Source organism: Pangasianodon hypophthalmus, chromosome 5 (genome assembly GCF_027358585.1).
Source record: "Pangasianodon hypophthalmus isolate fPanHyp1 chromosome 5, fPanHyp1.pri, whole genome shotgun sequence".
Classification (NCBI taxonomy): domain Eukaryota; kingdom Metazoa; phylum Chordata; class Actinopteri; order Siluriformes; family Pangasiidae; genus Pangasianodon; species Pangasianodon hypophthalmus.
The window spans coordinates 29,892,230-29,918,608 of NC_069714.1; the positions used below are offsets into that span (position 1 = coordinate 29,892,230).

The 26,379-nt window shown below is 35.1% G+C and overlaps 1 protein-coding gene across 2 annotated transcripts in view; it reads left to right on the plus strand.

The window, feature by feature from the left end:
* LOC113526153 (ankyrin repeat domain-containing protein 10) overlaps positions 1 to 21,791 on the plus strand; it is a 31,510-nt gene extending 9,719 nt beyond the window's left edge. Inside the window, exons 4-6 of one of the 2 annotated variants that reach the window (XM_034304446.2) lie at positions 16,512 to 16,744; positions 18,689 to 18,781; positions 20,680 to 21,791. In XM_034304446.2, coding sequence (XP_034160337.1) covers positions 16,512 to 16,744; positions 18,689 to 18,781; positions 20,680 to 20,834 — 481 coding nt within the window. In that variant the 3' untranslated portion in view covers positions 20,835 to 21,791. Of the gene's footprint in view, positions 1 to 16,511; positions 16,745 to 18,688; positions 20,285 to 20,679 lie in introns of those variants that run through there. The other variant, XM_034304445.2, reaches the window with a different exon arrangement.
* Positions 21,792 to 26,379: the final 4,588 nt, after the last annotated feature.

Below are 26,379 nucleotides of genomic sequence, written 5' to 3' on the forward strand. Positions count from 1 at the left end.
ACATTATTATTATTATTATTATTAAGTAGTACAATAAACACCTACTGAGAGAGATAGATAGAGAGTGACAGAGAGAGGGAGAGAGGGAGGGATAGATAGATAGATAGATAAATAGATAGATAGTGATGTAGAGAAAGAGAGATAGAGAGTGACAGAGAGAGGGAGAGATATAGATAGATAGATAGATAGATAGATAGTGATGTAGAGAAAGAGAGATAGATAGAGAGTGACACAGAGAGAGAGAGAGAGAGGGAGGGATAGATAGATAGATAGATAAATAGATAGTGATGTAGAGAAAGAGAGATAGATAGAGAGTGACACAGAGAGAGAGAGGGAGGGATGGATAGATAGATAGATAGATAGATAGATAGATAGATAGTGATGTAGAGAAAGAGAGATAGAGAGTGACAGAGAGGGAGAAAGAGATATATAGATACAGATATAAAGAGAGAGAGTGACAGAGAGAGAGAGGGATAGATAGACAGATAGATAGATAGATAGATAGATAATGATGTAGAGAAAGAGAGATAGATAAAGAATGACAGAGGGAGAAAGAGATATATAGATACAGATATAACGAGAGAGAGAGAGAGATATAGATAGATAGATAGATAGATAGTGATGTAGAGAAAGAGAGATAGAGAGTGACAGAGAGGGAGAAAGAGATATATAGATACAGATATAAAGAGAGATAGATAGATAGATAGATAGATAGATAGAGAGTGACAGAGAGAGAGAGGGATAGATAGATAGATAGATAGATAGATAGATAGATAGTGATGTAGAGAAAGAGAGATAGATAGAGAGTGACAGAGGGAGAAAGAGATATATAGATACAGATATAACGAGAGAGAGAGAGATATAGATAGATAGATAGATAGAGATATAAATAGAGAGAGAGAGAGAGAGAGAGAGAGATAGATAGATAGATACATAGATAGGTAGATAGAGAGTGACAGAGAGAGAGAGAGGGATAGATAGATAGATAGATAGATAGATAGATAGATAGATAGACACATGTATGTATTATTCTTGACTTTTTACTACCAGATACTTACATTTTCCAGACGTCCCTCAACTTCTTTTGTCACAGCTGTATTAATATATTTATATTTAATATTTATATTTAATTGTTAGTTGAAATATTTATTTATTTTAAATATTCCTCCTGTTAAATGTATTTTTGATGAGAGTCCTTTTTGAATATTTGTCCAGATGGAAGAGTTTTTAAAAACAAAGAAAAAAAGAAAAAAAACCCTCTTTCTGTGACGTTGGTTAAATGTGTCTCTGAATTGGAAAGTGTGATTGTTTTGATATTGTTTGTTATAATGTCATCCTGCGCTGAGGAAATGCCATTTTTGTTTTCTTTTTGCTTTTCTTTTTTCTTTTTTTTTTGTTTTTAATTTTGGTAAGTATGATTTAATGATGAAGCGCTGCAGAATGAAATGCACATTTCTTCATCGTTTCAAAGCACAGACGCTTTCCTGGAGCTCCAGAGAGTCCTTTACGTTGTTGAGAGATGCAAAACAGGTGGGACGCAGGTGATTTTAAAAAAAAACAGCTGAATTTATAGCAGTAATAATCATTTGATTTTAAATAATGCATCTTCTAGTCATGAATTAATTGTTTTTAAAGCTGGTGCTGTAAAAAATTCTAATATTTCAGACTACGTCAATCTCTGAAATTATACACTCGCTGTAATAATCTAAGTGCTAATTGCTGTAATGAATATATCGAGAGTTAAATTAAATTAATTAAAACTTTAAGTTAAATAGTGCAATCCCATTAGGACTAATGTAGTAATTAGGCTAATTTAAGCTTTCTAACTTTAAACATGCTGCATTTTCAACATTTTCTCCTGCTCACCAGCTCTGAATCACGAAGCAACAAGTTTCACGAAGGCGTGTTAGTTATAATTTTCCGTAATTATATAATTAAACACAAAAGAGAGAGAAAGCTTCTTGCAGAACCTGATGGATCATTACGATCCTTCAGCTTGCGTCAGAAAGGCATCCATTATGTGATACCTGACACCGAAACGCTACAGACACACCTGTTTACTGCTGGTGTTTTAGGGCCTAAAAGTAGCCGGAGATCCGTGTATGCAAATTTCTCACCATTTTGTATCTCTTCACAATGAGAAATGACAAAAGTCTGTTTAAATACTTCGGTAATGCTGTTGGATCTTTCAGTATCTGCTGCTTCACAGAAGAATTTTTATGCTAACTGGTTCAAATAAAGTTTTTAGCTTGTGAATTTCTGTCATTTTTTAGTTGTACATTAGTCACATTTATTACATATAAATGTTAAATCAAATTTCCTAGCTTCACATAATTAAACTGATAAAACTTAAGTATCCTTGTGATCATACTGATATATTTCTTTATAAATGTTAAAGGTTAATGCATAAAATTTTAAATGATAAAAGATCAACACAGTCGAAAATGTCTTAAATTAACAATGTGTAGTGCCATGAGGGGAAAAAAAACTAAATATTTGACACTGAACAGACTTTTTAAGCATAAACTTCACTGCTAAATCTATTACTTAAAATTAGAAAAAGTATACACAAAGTATAATAACAAAATTGTAAATAAAATACACAAAACTAACATTTTTAGTTTTTTTATTTCTAAACTATGGTAAAGGTGAATATAAACACCTGTGTACAAAATCTAAAATTAAATACGTTTACTTAAATTTACCATGTTATAAAAATAAAACATTTTAAATAATAATAAAAACAATTAATTAAATAAATAAATAAATAAAAATAAACAACATATTTTAATAAAAAATATTTAATTATTTTTCTAAAAATAAAAAAATAAAATAAAAACATATATAATATGTTTTATACATAATAAAAATTACCATCAAATAAAAATATGTAGTTTCATAAGAAGAAAAATTGCATATTTAACATTCGACTGATTTTAAAACATAAATCTGAAAAAACAATAAACACAAAACCCTTTTTCAACCTTAAAAAATGTAGGAAAAATATACAAAAGCTATAATTCTACAAAATGTATTATGTACATAATATCTACTATTAGTGTGTTTATTATATTCTCACAGTTTGATGGTGATATTGATTTAAATCTCTCAGAAGAACTGTTTTTGTTGTTTAACGTATTAAAACAGTTTTTAAAATGGGCTTTTTAGCATTTATACATAGATGTGAATACAAATGTTAATTAAAACATAAAATTTAAAACACTAAAAGGTCTACACAATCTAAAATGTCTTAAATTTACCATGTTACATCAAATGAAAAAAAAAAGAAAAGAAAATGTATAGTGTCATAGGAAAAGAATTGCATATTTAACACAGAACTGACTTTTAAACATTAACCTAACTACTAAACCCCATTTTCAACCTTAAAAGATGTAGGAAAAGTATAGAAAATATACTAATTATATAAAATCGATTGTGTATATAATAAAATGCAGTATTAGTGTCTTCATCATATTCTCATAGTTTGATATCAATATTGATTTAAAACTGTCACAAGAACTTACATTGTTAAACTCAAACCTAGCCAAATTCAGTTGAATTCAAAACGTCAACTCAAACTAAAAAAAAGTAGAAAACGTATAGAATAAGTATAGTTTAAATATAAGTAATAAGTTTATTATAAACATAATTCGTAGTATGTCCTATTTGTGTGTTCGTCATATTCTCACAGTTTGATACAGACCTTTATATCTGTCACAAGAGCTGTTTTTATTATTTAAAGTATTAAAACAGTTTTAAAAATAGGCTTATTTGGAAAATTTAACATTAACATTTGTAATTCAGAAAATTATATTTTCATGATTTGATTCTAAGAGATACTTTATTTAAATCAAATTACTCGATTAAACAATTAACTTCTTTATTTCTCAGAAATTCTCTCAAATATAATGACACAGATACATCACAATAAAAGAAATAACTATTTATTATTATGAATGTTGCAGAAAAAGCAGATACTTTCTCCATGGCATTGTACATTGTTCTTTCTTTTATACTCTTTGTTTGTGCGATGTCGTCTGTGAAACAGCAGATATACGCTAATAAACTTACTTGGATCTAATATTACAGTTTGCATGTTCAAAATTCTTTCAACTATAAATTAAAAACAAGAAAATATTTATCTGACTTTGACTCTGAATGCTAAAAGTTGGTCATTTCCATTCATTTTAAATGAAATTCCTCAGTAATTAAAAAAAAAAAAAAAAATTATATTCCAGATTAAGTATAAGTTGAAGCATGCGCAGATCTATATGTGGTTAATTTTTATTCGGTAACTCAAACAAGGACAATTATAATGTAATGATTGTTGAGGATTTAATTTTGGTTAAAACTAAATATATCCTTAAGCCTAAGAAATATTTTATTTCTACTTCACAGTACAGCAGATTTGAGGTTAAAGTGCAGAATATCAGACGATGGTATTTGCCTCGATATTGGATTGACCATAACAGAACTTAACTGTACATGACCAATATTTATGCATTTCTTTCATTTTAACTCTTACCACAACATAAAAATTTGTATCGTTATACTTTCAGCGTTAATTAAACCAGATCCAGAGCTACGCTGCTGAAACGGCCATTTTGTGAAGGCCCTTTTTCATATCGAACAACATGGCATTCAGACTCACTGTTCATTAAAAATCCCACTTTTAAATCACTACCAAAAATGTTAGTTCTGCTGTTGAGGCCATGATGAAATGTGCACGCTGCAGTCGCTCGACAGGATTTGTTAAGATTTGTGTTTGTAATTGCTGTATGACTGTATATTTTAGTAGTACTAGTAGGGTTGCTGCAGGTTAAGGCAGAACTGAAGAATGTTGTAAGTATGTTTTCCTGTGACAGGTTTAGAACTTCATAAGCACCCAAGTCAGGGAGTACCTCAGGTCTAGAATAAATGTGCAGCACCAGGTAGGACCTGGAGGACAGAAGGGCTCTTTTTATTTATTTTATTTAAAAAAAAATTATTCATAGAGGTTTGGTAGGTGCAATCAAATTCATAGCAATTAGACAAACTAATTTAAATTCTAAAATAAAGTTAATTTTATTATTCTACATTATAAATAATAAAGTATATAAAGTACAATATAAATAATAAGCAAAAACCAATATAACAATACAGATTTGAGCCACACACCTTGAATAAAAGAATGTTAAAATAAAACAAAACAAAAGTACACATGATGCTGAATTTCTGTACTTAAACTCAAAACCATGCTTGTTCTTAGATACCCATTGCAATATATTAATATTCTGAATTATAAACAAAATTTTAGGTTGCTGTTTTTTTTATTTTTTTTTTTTGAAACAGAATGTTAAATATGGGAAGTTATATTCATATATCTGTATGAACCTCTATGAATGCTAATTGCATTATAAATTTAATAATTTGGGCTTTCTGTGAATTTGAAATGAAAAAACTGAAATGATGAAATTATATTTTATATAAATTAAAAATCCTAAAAATTAGGTGAGGGAATATTCTGCATTCAAGATCTAGATAGAAGTAACAAAGATAAGAATATACAGTCAGGTCCGGAAGTATTTGGACAATGACGGAGTTTCTGTGATTTTGGCTTTATACACCACCACAATGGATTTGAAATAAAACAATCAACATGTGATCGAAGTGTAGACTTTCAGCTTTATTTTAAGAGGTTCCACAAAAATATGGCATTTACCATTTAGGAATTACAGCCATTTTCAACAAAGTACCTCCATCTTCAGGGTCTCAAATGTATTTGGACAAAGTGACATAATTGTAAATATAACCATAATTTTAATACTTGGATGAAAATCCTTTGCCGTCAGTGACTGCCTGAAGTCTGGAGCCCATGTTCTCAAAACTCAGATTCTGAGTTTCCTCCCTGGAGAAGCTTTGCCAGGCCTTCACTGCAGCCACCTTCAGTTGCTGCTTGTTTGTGGGTCTTTCTGCCTTCAGTCTTGTCTTCAGTAAGTGAAAAGCAGCTCTATTGGGTTGAGATCAGGCGACTGACTTGGCCATTGAAGAATATTCCATTTCTTTGCCTTCAAAAAGTCTTGAGTTGCTTTCGCAGTATGTTTAGGGTCATTATCCACCTGCACTGTGAAGCGGCGTCCTATCAGTTTTGTAGCATTTGGCTGAATGTGAGCAGAGAGTAAAGCCCTATACACCTCAGAATTCATCTTGCTACTTCTGTCAGCAGTCACATCATCAATAAACACCAGTGAGCCCGTTCCATTGGCAGCCATACATGCCCATGCCATAACACTTCCTCCACCATGTTTGACACATGATGTGGTATACTTTGGATCATGAGCTGTTCCTTTCTTTCACCATACTTTTCTCTTCCCATCATTCTGGTACAAGTTAATCTTGGTTTCATCAGTCCAAAGAATCTTATTCCAGAACATGGGAGGCTTTTTTAGATGTTTTCTGGCAAAGTCTAATCTGGCTTTCCTGTTGTTGAATGTTACTAGTGGTTTGCACCTTGTTATAAACCCTATGTATTTACATTCATGAAGGCGTCTCTTGATTGTAGATTTTGACAATAATACGCCTACCTTCTCCAGAGTATTCCTGACTTCTCTTGGGGTTTTTCTTCACCAAGGAAAGGATTCTGCGATCATCCACTTTAGTTGTCTTCCGTGGTCTTCCAGGCCTTTCGAAGTTGTTGAGCTCACCAGTGCTTTCTTTTTAAGAATGTACCCAACTGTTGATTTGGCCACACCTAAGGTTTTTTCTATCTCTCTTATAGATTTGTTATTTTTTCAGTCTAATGATGGCCTTCTTCACTTGCATTGAGATCTCCTTGGACTTCATATTGGTAGCTCCAGTCGAACAGCTGCCAAATGCCAACTCAATACCTGATATCAACTCCAGACCTTTTATCTGCTTCATTTGTCTTGAAGTAATGAGGGAATGGACCGCACCTGGTCAATTAACTTCTTGTCCAAATACCTTTGAGTCCCTGAAAATGGAGGTACTTTGCTGAAAATGGCTGTAATTCCTAAATGGTAAATGCCATATTTTTGTGGAACTTCTTAAAATAAAGCTGAAAGTCTACACTTCGATTACATCTTGATTGTTTTATTTCAAATCCATTGTGGTGGTGTATAAAGACAAAATCACAGAAACTCCGTCATTGTCCAAATACTTCCAGATCTGACTGTATATTATCTTATGATAACTATTTCTGAACCATTTTCATTTGAATCGTTGTGTTTAAACATTTTAACATTTGACAAATGACATTCTTAGCATTAACATTCTTACGCTATCCTTTAAAAATTATATTGGGATCAAAATGAAAATAAAAATTTTGTGTTCAAGCAGACGCTTGTAGTAATCTTAATCTTAAGAAAGTGTTTCTTTTTTTTTTTTTAAAGCAGAAATCTAAAATGTATAAGTAATAAACAATATAAAAATATAAAATAAAATTTGGAGTAATATGTTAAAAAAAAAAAAAAAGCTGTGATTTTTTCATAGCAGCTGGATATTGAATCTGTGCAAAGGTTGAGCTGGCTAAAGTGAAATTAAGTCACATTTTTAATTATTTGAAGAAATAACATCCATCAAAAAAATAAGAAAGTTGTCTTCCAAGTCCGTGGTTGAACTTGCTTCATGAACCTGTTGAGAAGCTGATCCTTTGAAGAAGTGAAGACATGAACCATTCATTGGGAAGAACCTAAAATGAAGAACAGCATACGTGTTTGGTTATTTCAGTGTTTCTCATGTTAAATCTTTTATTATATTACGTTTAATTTTAATATTCAACTTCGTGGTTAATTGTTCTCCACTTACATCCACACTACAACTGGAAAAAATGCGTCCATCTACATAATCAGTCAAGGAGGAATTTTTACAATGAAAAAATCTCTCACTTTAAAGGAATGAAGAAAACCGCTATCTGTTCTTCTTTATAATCCTTTCTAATTCTGACTTATCTCAGTTCAGTAGTTCATGAGGAAAACAGAAACATTCTCACGCTCTGGAAAAGTGCTGGACATTCCACAAGTACACTTATTTATTCTCAGACTTCCTTATTACTACTTGGAACTTACAGAATGATCCTGGTTTTTATTCCTCTCCACATTCTTTAAAGAAGAAGACATCAGCATCGGTAAATATTTCAGAAATTTGTCCTTTCCAGCTCAAAGTCAAACGCGTCCTGTTTCTGTTCTGAGCGTGACTTTGCTATGCAGGAAAAGAAGAATGGAAGGTTTTCTTCTTTGGTGCTGATTTGAAGCTTGTCAGCGTATAAATAAGCTGTTTTTGACTTATTAATCCAGCCTTCCACTCTTTCAGGCTCCTCTGATTCTCGGATCTTCTCATCACGGGACGATTTCTTGCACTGGTTTTATCTTACAGCTTTTTATAGTCGCTTCCTGATCGTTGTTTCTAAATTAGAACCTCAGACCTTTTGCAATGAGGAAGTTCCAGATGAAATATCCAGTTGCATCTACTGTAATCATGCAAATCCAAACTAAAAATGATGATAAGAAGTGAAATTTTAACAATTATACTGCTGCACAGCTATTAAAAATAGCTTTTAAATGTTAAAAGTAGGTTAGAAATAAGAGCATATGTTCACCAAATATGTTCAATATATTTTGAGCAATTTAGTATAAATGTGAATGTACAAATTTTTTTAAAATTGAAATAAAAATATGCTAAAATGTATTATTGTTTTCTTTCTATGAGCCCTTAATCCTCCATGTAAAACAGTTTAGAAATGTTTTAGCGAAAGCATTAGGGGTAAAGAACAACCTCAGAACTGTACATTGCCTTAACTCTAATTTATTCTGTCTTCTTTATATTTATTTTTTATTTTTGCGTAGAGGTTCATTGTTTTTTTTTTTGTTTTGTTTTGTTTAAAAAGAAAAAAATGTCATCTGCAGAGTTATTATTTTTCATGATTCAATGATTTAAAAAAATAAAAAAAAAAGAAAAAACATGTTGTTTTGTTAATCTTGTCACTTTTATCCTTAGGAAAGTGACACAATTACAGCCAAACCCTGCAGATTGAACTAACTTCATATTGTTAACTGTTGCCAAAAAAAAGAAAAAAAAAAAGTTTAGAGAAAATCTACACGTCTCAATGTTTTTACAGCCAATGAATTCGAAATGACTTGACTTTTTCAAGTAATCCTAGAAAAGGGGGAGAGCATTCCAAATAGACACTGCTGACTCACTCCAAGTTCCCTCAGCGAAACTGCACTGTTGTGGCATTAGGAGTGTTCTCACTATCGCTCCCTTCAGTATCTACACTCTGGCAAACTGTTGAGGTATTTCTTGCGGTGATTGGTTTTACTGATAGGAAGTTTTTTGTACATAGAGAAGTTTCAAAAGACAAGACTTTTTGAATTTAGATGTAGTTTGTTTCTTAGTCCTGCATGCTTTGCTAAATTTATGCCCTTAAATCAAAGCTGTGTTTTTTTTTTTCTTTGTATTTCTTTTTTTTTTTTTTTCTGTAAACTAACCATAGGACTTTTTATGTGTAGAACAGGTCTAATCAGATCGCCTTTTTCTCGTTCCAGAATAAAAAGCATGGTTTAAAAGATGCCGTTAGGTCTAAGATGTGTTAGGCTAAGACGATAACGGCAGGGAGTTTTCTCTGAATAGTGAAGCAAAATATTTCAGAAGAGAAGAAGAAGAAGAAAAAAAAAACGAATGCATCCATCCACATTACAATTCTATAAACTGAATTTATTGTAATTACTAAATCGAATTTCATGAACATTGCAGCTTGGTGGGTCTCATAATCCTGGAGTATGAATTATTTTTGTTGTTTTTATAGTATTTGAAAATGTTCACTTGCTGTAAAAACAAACAAAAAACTATATTATGAGAATATTCCTAGCTACATTTTCAAAATATAAATCTTCCAGAAATTAGTATAAAGATTATTACTACATTCTATTGAACCTGAATGTTTAATTTAAAAAGTTAGATGTATATCTTCGAGCATTTAAAACTAGCTAGATAGAAAAATTAGATAAAAAAAAAAGACTAGATAAAAAATTGCCTAAATTAATTGATATTATATTATTGTAGTTATATAAATATTTTAATATTTCTATTTTAAAAATTGTGTAATTTCTTATATATAAATATATATTTTTATGTACATACCTCTTTGCTGTCCTGTATTTTACTTTATTTATTTATTTATTTAACAGATTTAGCAGACATTTATTTAATCAACATTATTGTTTATGACTTAAATATTTAATATTTAGCCAAAAGGCTAGTTTTCATCTGTTGTCCCTGAGCAGATTTTTTAAAAATATATTTTTCCTGCTTTACCACACCTTAACTACTTTACAAACTAATTAACAGGTCTTTCCTGAGTTGGTGTAGGAGCTAAACAGATTAATTAGTATACATTTTATATACATCTACTATAAAAATAGTTCTTTATATAATATAGCGGCATATTGAGCCTAAATTCAGTAACGCTTGAGACAAATCTGTTACATAAAGAAAAATCAGAGCTTCATACTTTCCTACGGTAGACTTTAAAAGGCGTAAATTTTAAAATGTTGCGTAATAATGTCTGTTTGATTTCAGTGCAGAGTATGAATTGTTCTCATTATCTAGTTTGTATTATTTATCTCTGTAAGGTAAATCAAATTGTTGTACATACGTAAAAATACATAACTACCATTATGTAATATAGTAAGTTAGGTAATGTACATAAAATGTGATAGTTCTGAAAAATTTGTAAAAAAAAAAAAAAAATCCTAGCTACAAATTTCAAACTTTGATGGTTTTATTGCAGTAATGTCAGCAAGATTTCTCAGATTAAGTATTAAAGTAGGAAAAAAAGTAAATTTTATCTATTAATCAGATAGTAGAAATAGCCCAGAGTGAGAAACTGCTTAACATAAAGCCTTACGTTTAATTTCATAAGCATGTAGATTAAGATTTAGGCTTTTTAATGTCAGCAAAAAGTGTGATGTAATTTATTTAATACATTTTGATTATTTACATCGATTACGTTGGAATTTGGTTTTAAATTACACTCATATAATCTACATAAACAGCTTTTTCCTTTAATGTTTTTTTAATATCTGTAGTTAATATTGAAGAAGCAGGATTCAAGCCATGTATAAAAATAAAAAACGTGCTTTATGCAATTGGTTTCAAACATTTTATTCAGTATCTCAGATTAAATTAAAGATATTTAAGAAATCAGTAATACAGGTACTTAAATCTGCCTAAAGATGGCCAACTAAAAACTAAAATAATTTCTAGCAAAAGATGACAGAAGTCTGAGAAAAATTTGATCAATTCAAGCAGGATGTTTGTAAAGGCAGCAATTTTGTGACAATTTGATGTAATAACGTTAAAAATACACATTTGCATGTGCAAGACGAGGTTTTATATTTATGTATAATTATATTTATGTAGTTCTTTACTGTAAAAATGTTTCAGCTGTAAAACGTTTTGAAATTGTATGAAATTGATGTAAAAGGAAATTACTTTATTAATATGGATAAACAGTATAATTGCTAAAGTAATAAAATAAATTGAAATAAATCATCTTTAAATGCTGTTTGAATATTCAGATTTTATTTATTTTGGAAAAGGAATAAATTGCTAAGATTGTATTAAACAGCTCACTAACAAAACAAGATTATGTTTTAAAACTTTGTTTACTTGTTTACTTTGTTTACTTAGTTAGAAACAAATATTTCTACGCCAAAATCTGACTTTTTATTGATAAAGAAAATATCTGCTATAAAATAAAATTTGCAAAAAAAAAAAAAAAAAATCAGAATGAATTTTATTTGTGATTTATATTAATCACCACTGATTACATAAAATTTAAATAAAAAATTTAAAAAATAAAAATGAAATTTAAATTAAAATAAACAAAAATTAATACTTGCCAGATATTTTCTGTCCATGCTCCCAGTATCGAGGGTGTTTAATGGACAAGATTTATGATTAACCTACACACAACCTGTATTTATTTATTTTCAATTTTTCAGATAATGTTCTGTATTATTCTAACAGTCACATGGCTCCAAAATTTTAAGTTTTTAGATTCAAAAATAGTATATAATAACTATTTTGTGTATTAATTTGGCATTTTCTAAGTTGAAAAACAGGCTAAAAATACAATAAATAAATAAATAAATCCTGGGTTTACAGTTTAAAAAGTTAAAAGTAACAGTTGGACCCATCTTGCACAGCACATGTTGATTTTTAAGAAAGAAAAATGATTAAATCTAGAATAATTTTGCTCTTTATGCACTTTTAGAAAAATAATTTTCCTCAGATTTCTCGCATCTGTGAATCTGCCTTTAAAATGAAACCCACCTTGCTAAATTCTACACCTTTCAAAGTGAAGTTACTGGATGTTGATGCGATTCTCCTGTTTGATCGCAGAACTGTGTGGATGCATTCATTTTTTTTTTTTGTTTTATTTGTTTTTGTTTATCTTTTATTATTTTTATCTCATCAGATGTGTTAGGAATCAAGTGGGGAAAGTCTAATCAAGTGAACAATGTTTGACGTTTTAATTTCCATTCATAATGTTCTGTGTTAGATATTTGATTTGATGATGCGTTTGTGTGTGTTGATGAATGTGTGTGACTTGGTTTTAGAAAGTCAGATATTTTAAAGAATGGTGAAAGAGAACTGTATTTGGATAAATAAATTCATGAATGAGCAAACTTTTATCCAAATTTGGCTTTGATAAATATCAGTTAATGAATTGGCGCTGAGTGGTTTCGCTTCACAGACAGGAAAAAGCCTCGTAAAGCTTAAAATAATCTTTAAAAAATCAGTCATTTTATTGTGTGTCACTTATTAAAATGATATTAAAAAGTTTCTTGGTTTAGGATACAGGGACTGTCCACTTTCGCCTCCTCCCTAATAAAATGCCAAAGTCTTGACTCATAGGTGTTACAACAATGAATCTTTTGTTCCTCTCGCACAATAACACGCAACCTTCAAACAACAAGTGCTACACAGTGGAAATGTTAGATATGTCATGTCCAATCTGTTATTTTTTTCAGTCGTTACGTTGATTTATGAATACTTTTGAGAGAAAAAATATCCGGACACACGTTTAATTCTGTAGTCAGAGTAGTCTAGAATGGTTTAGAATCACATTTTGAACATTATATACATTTATACAGAGCCTCCAGAAAGTGGAAAAAATATGTTACAACCCAGACACTACCAAGATCAGGCCGAACTGAGTGCACAGGACAATTAAAGACAATTATCAGAGAAGTGTCCAAGAGTCCAGCTACGACACTGAGGAAGTTACAGAGCTCACTGGCTGAAATAGAAGAAACTCTTCAGACCGCAACATCATCATCAGTTCTTCACGGATAGAGGAGAGCGACCAGAAGGAAGCCACTTCTGAGAAAGGACAGCTTTTGGAAAAAGATTCTGTGGTGGAGCCATTTGGTCTAAAGCCAAAGCATGTTTGGTGCAAACCAAATACATCCCAACACCCGCGATGAAGCACGGTGATGGTAGCATCATGCTCTGGTGTTGCTTTTCGGCAGGTGGAACTGGAAATCTTGTTGCCATCAAATGCAACGTTGATGGAGCCAAATATAAGCAACGCTAGACATCTGAATTTAGGATGAAAATAAATGTTCTAACAGGACAAAGAGCATCTGTAAGGCTAAAAAGTACAAGGAACGGCTTGGGAAAAAAGTGGCTGAGTGAAAGCGCAGACTTAAATCCAACTGAAAATCGGTGGCATGACCTGAAAAATTGCTGTCCACTAACATTCTCCATCTAATCTGAGAGAGTTGGAGAAAAGTTGCATTGAGGAATGGAAGAAAATGCCAAGCTCATAGAGACGCATCCGAGACAACTACAATCTGAGCTCAGGGTGAATACTTATCAATTAAACAGTTTTTAGATTTTTAATTTTCAAATAATTCTACGAACATCTAAATGCTTTGTTTAAATTTTATTTCATTTCTGCAGACAATTCAAAATGAGCAAAAAATCTCATTCTGATGTCTTTAAATCTGATGTTGCAGTACAGCAAAAAGAGAAATAATTACTTGGGAGTGAATACTTTCTCGAGGCACTGTATATTGATTAAAAAAACAATGTTTTTATTTAAAAAATCAATTAATAATGAGCCCTGGGTATTTCTATTTTTTTTAAATAAAAAAATAATGAAAAATCTCTCTTTTTTTTTTTTTTTTTTTTTTTTTTTTTTTTAACTGATTAGAATAAAATGTTAGTAAACATAAAATCCCCAGGTTTCAAATTCTATGCATCTTATTTGGTTTATTTATGTAGCACAATTTTGCCTACAACGTAATTCAGGATGCTTTTGCGAAGAAACTGTCTAAACTACAACTACGATAAAGATAATAGAAAATACAGATTATATATAAATAATCGAAAGACAATGTAATGATTCAATAAGAAAATATAAAAATAGGAATTCTATAAAAAATAAATCAGTGGGTTAAATGAAATATTTAGTTCGCTGATATATGTATTTTTTAAAATTGTTGAAGAAGGTAAATTTGTAGAAAGGTCTGTGACGCGTAACCGTGTAAGCGTGACTTTTATGGCTCTATTTTGGATTGGGGAAACGGGGGATTAACCAGGAGTCACTGAATGTTGGGGTAAGTGCAGAAACTGTACAGTTTGTTCATCCATGTGTTTTAGTTTGTTCCGTGACTGCGACAGAATACGAGAGTTTTATTTAATTGACAAGCCTGAGTCATGTATATTCTCATGTCCTTGTTCCAGACGTGTCTCATTGCTATGGGGAAAAAAAATATAATATAATAAATAATCATTTTACATCTACGTCTTGTTTTCAACATGCAGACTGATTTTATCCTGCTTCTCTCATCATTTGTTACTTGTTATTTTTCTGAAGGTCTCCTTAAAGTTTCTCCTTATTCTTCAGAAACTCTTGGTTAGTATATTATCCTTTAACTTGGAAGTAAAAAGATCAGCGTTCTTTTACTTCTGCATTTTTTGAGATGCTTCTGAGGAGAAAACTTTGTCCAAGATACGGCTTCCTTTTCCTTTATTCCTTGATTCGTCCTTGAAGCCCCTCTGTACACACTAGCAAGCGACAAAACGACAGGCGTTCATTTTCTACGCACACGTGCGACAATTTCAGCAATAAACCAACATGTGACTTGAGATTTTCGCAACTTTATGCAAATTAGGCATGACGCTGCAAAGAAGTCTTTACTTCCTACGTGCGATTAGTTCCCAGTTTACTGTTTGACGCATAAAAAATGGAAGAAAAACTTATAACTGTGGCTTCGTCTTATCCTGTCGTATACGATTTTTCTTTAAACGTGTACAGAGACCGTTTGTGTCTCTGGTGAGTGAACGTAGCTAGTACAGTTTGCTAGTAGCTAATACGAAGCCTGACACGTAACATTTAAATGAAACAACCAAGTTTCACACAGATTAGTTCGTTATTTAATTTGTGTTTAACTATTTAGAAAAGGATCTATAGATGTATAGGCAGAGGGTGAGTGTTTGTAGGTAGTGCATTTAGCTTGCGCTGTTAATCTGCTAATAAAGCTAATACGAAGACAACCAATTTTCACACTTTTTCACTTTATTAATATATTACAATACATTTTAAAGACATAGTGTGCTGTATGATATACACTTTGGCTATTATCGTTTCTCATCAGAGCTAAAAAAAAAAAAAAAAACAAAACCAAAGATTCTACATGCCCTCAGGTGACAAACTACAAACGATAAACTCGCTCGCTAGTGTGAACGCAGGGTAAATCAGTGCTGGTTTACAAAGAAGACTTTTTTTTTTTTTTACAAAGAAGATATTCAAGCCTTCAGAAGAAATTCAGCTTCACATGCAGCATTTCTGACTGCGTTTCTCTTGGCTCAGAAACCCATCACAGCAATCCACCTCGTCCTATATTCATCTGTATTTCTCTTCTTGGAGGCCATTTTGAAGACGCTGTCATCATTCTGAAGTTCATACATCCATATTCGCAGAATGGATAATAACTAAAACTGATGATTTTCACTGGATTCATGTTTAGCCCAGTACTCTGAGGAGAAGAAAATGGTGCTCTGCTTGTCCTTTCCTTTTGTATCTTTCACCTGGAAATGTCGCTTTAAAGGTACACCACACACTCTTCTAGGTAAAGATACATATTAAAGGTAATAAAATAAAAATAATTGTTATTATTACACCACCACCACCTTTCTTTCCTCATGGTTGTATTACAGATCTTTGAATTTTTTATAACTTGATCCTCAGCTTCACTCCTTCCCCAGTTCTGAGTTCTACATGGTTTCAGGCTTGTTCTGAAGATCTTCTGTTGCAGTCAAAACTCTTTATTTGTTCAAAATTATTTTCAGTACATGTTAAAACCGACTTGTTAGGAAAGACAGAAAGGATCTGTATTTGTGTATTTGTGTGTGTGTGTATGAGAGTGTGTGTGTGTGTGTGTGATTGAGTCGCTTGTGCAGTAGATCACGAGCGCTAACACATGAATTTTATCGTTGCGCAGCTTGAGGAACGCTAGTGGACTGACCGGAGCTGACCTAGCCCACGCCCAGGGCTTCCGAGAGTGCGCTCAACTGCTGTCCAACGCCCAGAATCAGCAGCAGCTCAGCCATTTTAACGGCTTCTCCACCAATAACTCTGTGGAGCAGACGCGCGGCTTCCTTAACGGCACTTCCAGTAGAAAGCGGTCGCTCGACTGCATCGAGTCCAGTCAGTTTAAAAAGGCCAGAACCAGCGGTAGGTCTGAGGAATAACGTGGCATTTATACGTGTGTGTGGCGGTCTGCGAAAACCTTTCACGTGATCAAATTTGGACTTTTTATGAATTTAAAAATTTGTACAAATCACAAAGATTTCACTCCAATCTAATTTACTTATGGAAAAAACCACTTTTTAAAGATTTATACATTTACAGCAGGAAATGAATTCATGCTAACATCAGTGGAGAAATAATCTTTGAATAATCACAGAGTCATTCACTCACTTCCGTTCTGTTGGCTAAATCTTATTATACGGTTGTTTAAACATTTTAAAACTTTGCTCACTGTCGTCTGTACGGAGCGTGTAAGTGCTCTTCTCTGTTTTGATGATGATGATGATGCGACGGCGGACATTGTGAGAGCCTCTATACAAACCGAACGGATTAGACTCATCGATGATCCAGGCAGCTTGATCACATCGTGAGGAAATCGCACTTGCTGTGGCCCTGAAATCAGAACGAGTGTTTCAGAGCTGCTTTTGTTACCGACATCCGATACGACACCAAAAATCTGCACTGTAAATACAAAAAAATGATGAGTTCTGGAGATATTCTCATTTTAATTTTATAGTTTTATAGTCACTTCTCGGAAATTCATTTAATATAATGATGATAAATTAATTAAAAATAAATGTATTTAATAATTATAATGACTCGTCCTGTACTGATCTTGTGTCCGTCTAATTAAATGCTCTGTAGAATGTATATGCCCCGCCCCCAGGGGGCGTGTCTTGGTCTTCAGTAGCAGCACGTTAGCAGTAAACACGGTTCGTCGGTGTGTTTTCCTGCACACTGTTCTTTTTTCCAACTGAGAATAAACGGTTGGACTTCATTCATTCGGTTTTGTGAATTTTCGGAGAAACTCGGATGTCGGAATGTCGCCACCTCATGGTCCGATGGAGAATGTCCGACTTTTTTACGCCGCTCGAGCTTCTACGCTGCTGTCGTGTGTTTAGATCGGACAGGGGTGTGGTATGGCGTATCTCGAATGCTATTGGCTGTTGTGTAAATCAGTCAGGCACTTCAACATGACGTCACTCTGACTTCCTGTTTCAAAAGGAAGTACATCATCGTACGGAACCTACGGAATCACGACTCTCAAGCCGTTCCATGAGGACGTTAAATTTACACGAGGTAATCTTTGCAGGGAGAAAGCCTGGGCATGGTTAGAAAGTAAATAAATAACATTTTTATGTCTTTTTGGTGAAATATATTTCTATTTTCTTAAAATAAAGATGTCAGATTCTATATTACAGGCAGAAAAACGGTGAAAATTTTGATCAAAACCTGCTGATTTTGCGTAATTTTCGGAATTCTGCTACAGTGACAATCCGATGGGTTTTCCCAGACCGCCACATACATTACCCTCCTTATTTACCCTCCTTATTTACCCTCTTTATTTACCCTCCTTATTTACCCTCCTTATTTACCCTTCTTATTTACCCTCCTTATTTACCCTCCTTATTTACCCTCTTTATTTACCCTCCTTATTTACCCTCTTTATTTACCCTCCTTATTTACCCTTCTTATTTACCCTCCTTATTTACCCTTCTTATTTACCCTCCTTATTTACCCTTCTTATTTACCCTCCTTTTTTACCCTCCTTATTTACCCTCCTTATTTACCCTTATTTACTCCTGTTATTTACCCTTTTTATTTACCCCCGTTATTTACCTTTTTTTATTTACCCTCGTTATTTAGCCTTTTTACTTGCCCTCGTTATTTGCCATCGTTATTTGCCCTTGTTATTTACCCCCGTTATTAATTAACCTTTTTACTTGCCCCCGTTATTTACCCTCGTTATTTGCTCCCGTTATTTACCCTTGTTATTTACCCCCATTATTAATTAACCTTTTTACTTGCCCTCGTTATTTACCCTCGGTATTTACCCTGGTCACCTGCATGCTGTGCGTCTGAGTGCAGATCTGGATCTTCAGATGAAGCTGATGAACGGGATGAACGGCTCTGGCGGAGAGACCCTGATGGACACGGCGCAGGCGGCGCTCGGACCCACAGGTGGGAACGGATCCATAACCGGGTCGTTTTCCTCCACCGGCTTGGTGGAGCAGGATGAGGGGCTGCGGATGGAGGACTCCTCCACCTCGGCTCCTAAAGAGATGGAGATCTTCACCGTGGCTGCGATGCAGATTCCCTGCCGCTGCACTAACTCCTACGCCTACCTGTAGTGGCCTTAGCTGCGCGTGTGTGTGTGCGCGTGTGTGTGTGCGCGTGTGTGTGTGCGCGTGTGTGTGTGCGCGTGTGTGTGAGAGAGAGAGAGAGAGAGAGAGATATCTGCTAAGGGGGGAAAATGGTTTTGTTTTTATTTTCATTGGTTTTTATTTTGAACGTGGGCCTCGTTTATCACGCTAGATACGAACAAATTTATTCAGAAATTATTCAATACTTAAGAAACGTGATGTTCGTGAAAATCCAGGTTGGAAAAACTTGCGTATCTAGCGAGAGTGCGCGTAAATCTTTACGTATAAAGAGATTGCGTGAGTTACTGAGGTTTTATATACGCAATACGCACGTTATTTGTGTCAAATAAACACAAATTTACCGAAGATTTGAAAGAAAGCGATTCCAAAACACACAAACAAGACTCGCTGTTCAATTAGGACAAAAGTAATGGCGCCCTACGAGAAAGGAGGCGGCGTTAGTGCGCGTCTACGGCGACCGACACGCTGCGACGACTGAGAAGCTTTAGGACACACTGCGCTTAGAACGAATCCGTAAATTAAGACGAATAAGCCTAGGCATTCAATGAGAACAAAAGTAATGGCGCCCTGTAAACCGAGGAGGCGTTAATGTGGTAGCTGATGTCGCTCTTAGGACTCAGTCTTTCGATCTTTAGTTGCCATTTTGTTTTATCTTTTGTGGGCGTGGCTTAACGTGAAGCCCGTGAACGTGCGTGGTCATTTATGGCTGATACACACGTGAGTGTGAAGAGATTGATAAAAGAGGCTCAGTAGTAGAAACTGACGTAACACCTGAACATAGACGTCCCATTTTGTATTTAATTTTTGCACAATAATTTCCTTGAATGGAGTCGTTTGTCTTTTTTTTTTTTTGGTGAGTCTCAGCGACGTGTATGAGGAATTCATTTAGCTTTACTTTCAAATGCTCTTATCCCAAATTATATCTATACTTATCAGTAATGAATGCAGCTTTTATACATTTACGTTTATATTTACGGTGATGTTTAATCTCTTGATCTCGACTGATCTTATTTTCTGTATTTTCTTTTCTTTTTACAAGTCTGTGTGTAACTATAAGCAGTAAAATATGTTTTTTTATAGCTTTGATGGCCATTTAATTCATATATAAGGCTGAAACCAGGTTGTTACACAAGTTCATTTGCAATAATAATAGACAAAATGTACGTGAGCATGAAGTTAAAATGGTCGCTAATACACGTCTTCAGTGCACGGCAGGTAGTTTTGAGGAAGAGGAAGCACTCGCTGTATGTATGTGTTTAATATTCATGCACTTTGTTTATCATTAAATCTCTCAGCCTGATGTGTGGAGTGTTCCGCATTTGTGTGTGTGTGTGTTTGTGTTTTATTTTTAAACATTTATTTTTAGTTTTTAGGTCGTCTTTAAATCTTCGGAGATTTGCTTTACTAAATCCTGTTCAACTCTGTGAACTAACATCCTGTTTATGCTCGGAAATGATTACGATTCCTTCAATCCTTAAACAACATCTTTTTTTTTCTATAAACAGACGCTTGGGGTTGTGCTGCTTTTACCCTGGAGCTGAAAATCTCAACAAAACTGAATAAATAAATAAAGAAAGAAAGAAAGAAAGAATGAAAGCTCTGATCGCTGATCGAGAAATTCTCAGGAAATTGTTGTGCAAAAACAAACTTGTCCTTAAAAGGCTTAAAAGCTTGGTTTCTTCTTTCCAACACCAGGAAGCTCTGGTGTGAGCGAGAACGGGGGCGTCTCCGTACGACTCGGCGGATTCGGAGACGCGGCGGAGAACATGGAGGACGAGAAGTCGGTTGGTGCTGAGGAGCAGTACAACCACACGTTCTTCCACACCATGCACCTCTTCCACGGGTCTTAGAGAGAGAGAGAGAGAGAGTGAGTGAGTGAGTGAGAGAGAGAGAGAATGAGTAAGTGAGTGAGAGAGAGTGACAGAGAGGGAGAGAGAGTGAGAGAGAATGAGTGAGAGAGAGTGAGAGAGAGTGAGAGAGAGTGAGAGAGAGTGAGAGAGAGTGAGAGAGAGTGAGAGAGAGAGGGAGAGAGAGGGAGAGAATGAGTAAGTGAGTGAGAGAGAGAGAGAGAGAGAGATGCTGTTTACTTTTATTTAAGAGTAGGGATGCATCTATACCGTGTGATGTATCATGCTAACGAACAGATGACAGGAAATGACCTCCATCTGGATGTTTTTTTTTTTTTTTTTTTTTTTTAACAATTAGTAAGTAACAGCATGACCTGAAAGAGCATAAAGCAGCATCAGTGAGTGTAGTTATTAAAAAAAAAAAAAAGAGCATTAAAGTATTTACAAGCGTGGAGCAGAGTGAGCACTTCATATCTGCGAGCACTGAGCACTGAGACACGCTTCCCTTCTCAGCGCGAGGTGTTCGATTCTAGCGACAGCAAATAACGTAAACGGAGCTAAATAAATAAAACGTTGTGATTAAATGATATTAATACGAAGTTGTTTACTCATTTCAGTATCAGTGATGATACCAGTGCAAAAAAACAACAACAACAGCAAAAAACTTTACTCATACTAATACTCGTTCTGGAAAAAAAATGATAATGATGCGTCCTTCCTCAGGAGGATATTATGGAGTTCGCTACACGTTTCCACGCAGTCTGTACGAATCACACAGAGAGTTTCTGTCCAACACGTCAGGATTGATCACAACATAATAAAACATTTTTACTAAGACTTTGTATTTTTTTTTTTTTTTTGCCTTGTATTACGTTATACTGCCTTTATTAGTCCTTTTTTACTTGCTTTGCTTTGAAATTGTCTCTGTGTGTTCAGTCCAAATAAAAACCTTTCCCTCGACTGAGTTACTCCTTTAATTTGGATTTTTATTCACATTTTGCGTCATCTGAGTGAAAATCCACTCCACATGCACAAACCTAAGAAGAAGAAGACTGAGCATCAGGATCGTTCGCCTCCAGCCTCGTTAGACAGTAAAACAGTAAAAAGTTACTTGTATCTATGTTATAATTTGTATAATTATTTTTGACTCATTTTCATGAAGGGTGCCAATAATTATGGGTGTTGGCTGATTAATAATAATAATAATAATAATAATAATAATAATAATACATTTTATTTATAAAGCACTTTACATTTTAAAGAAAATCTCAAAGTGCTACAGAAAAGAGTCATAATAACATACAGCAATTAAAAGCAGCTGCCAGCTGAGATGAGCACAGAAATTTCAACTCTAAATATTAAAACACTTTTTAAAAAGGTACGTTTTTAACCCCTTTTAAAAGCATCAGTCATTTGTGGAGCCCTCAGATGTTCAGGGAGGGCGTTCCACAGGCGAGGAGCAGCGGCGCAAAAGGCTCGATCCCCAATGGTGCGGGTATTAGTCCCAGGGCGGAGGAGACGATGAGTGTTTGTGGAGCGGAGGGGACGTGCTGAAATCTGTGGGGTGAGGAGTTCTTTAAGGTAAAAGGGGGCGTTGCCATAGATGCACTGATGTGTGAGGAGGGAGACCTTGTATTCAATCCGGGCGGAAATGGGAAGCCAGTGTAATGATTGAAGAATTGGTGTGATGTGTTCGTATTTACGCACTCTCATCAGGATCCTAGCGGCACTATTCTGTATGTGCTGGAGTTTCTGGATGCTCTTGCTAGGGATCCCGATGAGAAGAGAGTTGCAGTAGTCCAGTCTGGAGGAGACAAAGGCGTGGACGAGTTTCTCAGCCTCATGTAGGGAGAGTGTAGGACGGAGTCTGGCTATATTCCTGAGGTGATGAAATGATGTTTTGCAGAGATGTTTAATGTGAGCCTCAAAGGTTAAATGAGGGTCAAACCTAACACCAAGATTTGTAACTAATGGTGATAGGGGGATGTCCTGGCCAGAGAATGTAATGCAAGTTATGGTAGATGTTCTGATCTGATGAGGGGAACCAATGAGGATGGCTTCTGTTTTTGAGCTGTTCAACTGGAGAAAGTTATGATTCATCCAAGCCCTTATCTCCTCCAGACAGGCAGTGAGTGTACTTAAAGTTGATGATGATGATGAGTGAGCATCATTTTTCATATATAGTTGTGTATCATCAGCGTAACAATGGAAAGAAATTCCCAAGCGACTGATGACTTTGCCAAGGGGGAGCATGTAAAGAATGAATAAAATAGGTCCAAGAACTGATCCCTGTGGAACTCCGCATCTAACAGCATGTGAACGGGACCTTGAGCTTCCCATGGCCACAAATTCAGATCTGTCTGCAAGGTATGACTCGAACCAACACAAGACGGTGTTATTAAGTCCAACGGAGTGGTGTAGCCTGTTGAGAAGTATACCGTGATCAACGGTGTCGAACGCTGCAGAAAGATCCAAAAGGACAAGAAGTGATGGTGAACCAGCATCAGCTGTCATGATTGACATGTTGATGACGTGTTTGTACACGGCAGTGTTTCTCATCTCTCCTGAACCTTCTTGTTTAAACACCTGAATCGACTGTAAAAAAAAATAAAGAAATAAAAGAATAAAAAGATCTCCCCATCTCGCTCTCCTTCTCTCTCTTTCTCCCCATCTCTCTCTCCTTCTCTCTCTCTTTCCCTCTCTCTCTCTCTCCTCCTTTCTCCCCATCTCTCTCTCCTTCTCTCTCTTTCCCTCTCTCTCTCTCCATCTCCCTCTCTCCATCTCTCTCTCCCCCTCTTTCTCTCTATCTCTCTCTCCTCCTCTCTCCCCATCTCTCACCTTCTCTCTCCCCATCTCTCCCTCTCTCCATCTCTCTCTCCCCCTCTTTCTTTCTATCTCCCTCTCTTCCTCTCGCTCCATCTGTCTCTCTCTGTCTCTCTCTGTCTCTCTCTCTCTCCCCATCTCTCTCTCCATCTCTCTCTCTCTCTCTCACAGGTTCACAGTGTGCTTTATTTGACTGTTTTAACAATACTGCCAAAGCAAATTAATATAAAAGTTACACAGACAAACAACAACAACAAATAAAGGAATAGAAAAACAATAAAGAATAAAATAAACACTGAACATGAACAGACATTAATGAAATGAACAGATGTATTACAGAAAGATATGCAGTACCGAATTCATTTATATAGAATATTATATACAGATGTATAAAATATTATAATAGACAGTGTTAGGATTAGATTAGATTAGATTAGATTAGATTAGATTAGATTAGTTTAGATTAGATTAGATTAGATTGGATTAGATTAGATTAGATTGGATTAGATTAGATTTGTGTGCGTTGTATGATGGCTCCAGTCACACACTTCCTTCATGTTGCCCTGAAACGCAGCTCAGTTCCTGTTCAGAGCTGAGAGAGGAGGAGTTTGGGATGAAGGCTGTGAATTTACGCTGATATTCCTCTCTGATGTGGTTAAATTTTGGACGGATCCGAGTGAAGTGCGTCTCTGTTTCTACTTCCTGTAGCTCACGGTGTTTACAGAGTCTCTGTTCTCTGGGTTTATAGCTTTTAGTGCGTCTTCCTTTTTTCAGTTTCTAACCCACACTGTATTTAGTCACAACTTGTGTTTGGGATTTAATTTCATGTTTCCACTGTTCAGTGTTCATGTTCTTTACATTTGTTTCAAATGTATTCAGTCTGGATTTGGGGGAGTGTGAGTGTGTGTTTGAGTTTGAGTGTGAGTGTGTGTTTGAGTGTGTGTTTGAATGTGAGTGCATGTTTGAGAGTGTGAGTGTGTGTTTGATCGTGTGTGTGTGCTTGAGTGTGTGTTTGTGTGTGTGTGTGTGTTTCAGTGTGTGTGTGAGTGTGCGCTTGAGTATGTGTGTGTTTCAGTGTGTGTGTTTGAGTGTGTGTGTGTGAGTTTGAGTGTCTGTTTGAGTATCAGTGTGTTTGAGTGTGTGTTTGAGTGTGAGTGTGTGTTTGAGTGTTTTGAGTGTATGTTTGTGTGTGAGTGTGTGTTTGAGTGGGAGTGTGTGTGTGAGTATGAGTGTGTGCTTGAGTGTGAGGTTCAGTGTGTGTATGAGTGGGAGTGTGTTTGAGTATGAGTGTGTGTGTGGGAGTGTGTGTGTGAGTATGAGTGTGTGTGTGTGTGAGTATGAGTGTGTGTTTGAGTGTGTGTTTGAGTGATTTACAGTAATATTCCTCTCCAATGTGCTTATACTGTGGACAGATCAGAGTGATCTCTCTCTCTCTCTCTCTCTCTCTCTCAGAAAGTCAGAGTTGAACCGTTGCTTTAATGGCGAGACGGATCTCTCATTTGTATTCCTGAAGCTTGGATACAGACTTTGGGAACAAGTTAGAAAATAACTACAGAAATAAATAGAAACAAATGTACATGCATTCAACAATACAGTCAAAAACTCTCTCTCTCTCTCTCTTTCTGTGTGTGTGTGTGTCTCCCTCTGTCACTCTTTTTTTATTTCTCTCTTTGTGTCTCTTTCTATCTCTCTCTTTGTGCATATCTCTGCCTGCCTGTCTTCCCCCCTTCTCTCTCTCTCTCTCTGTCTCCCTGTCACTCTTTCTGTTTCTCTCTCTCCTTCTCTTTTTGTCTCTTTCTGTCTCTCTCTCTTTGTGTATATCTCTGTCTGTCATCCCCCTTCTCTCTCTCTCTCTCTCTCTCTCTGTCTCCCTCTCTCTCTCTCTCTCTCTCTCTCAGTGCCTGATTTTGCTAAACTTCATATCTGGGACAGGAAACGTAGCTACAAACGAGAAGAGCGTCTCGGCAGGAGAGGGAACAGTGGACTGTGGGAACAGTGGACTGAGGGAACAGTGGACTCCGTAGTTCAGGGGTTTAGAGTTGAGTTTGTGTGCTACATGCTGGTGGAGAAACTGCCGGTGTTTATGAGTATTTGGGGCGTAAAGAGATTGTTGTGTTCGCGTCACGAAGAAACTGATGAGTTACTCGTGAATTTCTAATTGTGTGCCATTTTATATTTTATTAAGGAGGAGTTTTTTTTTTTACTCTCTTTCCCCTGTTTCCTTTAATATATAAATAATTATTGTTGTTTGTTTTTTTCTCAAATCAGTGTAAGATTTGTTACAGCTTTCTGACTGACCCAAGAAATTCAAATTCTCTCTCCCTCTCTCTGTCCCTCTTTGTGCATGTCTCTCTCTCCCTCTCTCTGTCCCTCTCTTTGTGCATGTGTCTATCTCTCTCTCTCTCTGTCCCTCTCTTTGTGCATGTCTCTCTCTCCCTCTCTCTCTTTGTGCATGTCTCTCTCTCTTCCTCACTCGTTCTCTCTCTCTCCCTCTCTCTCTCTCTCTGTTTCCATCTGTCTGTCTCCCTCCTTTTTGTCTCTTGTCTCTCTATTCAATTCACATGAGCTTTTATTGTATGACAAATTGTACAATGTATTGCCAAAGCATTTATATGGGCAAAGAATAAAACCTGAACAGAGGACAAATGATCTATCTATCTATCTATCTATCTATCTATCTATCGAAAACAGTTGCATTAATTTCAGCACTATTGCACTATTTGGA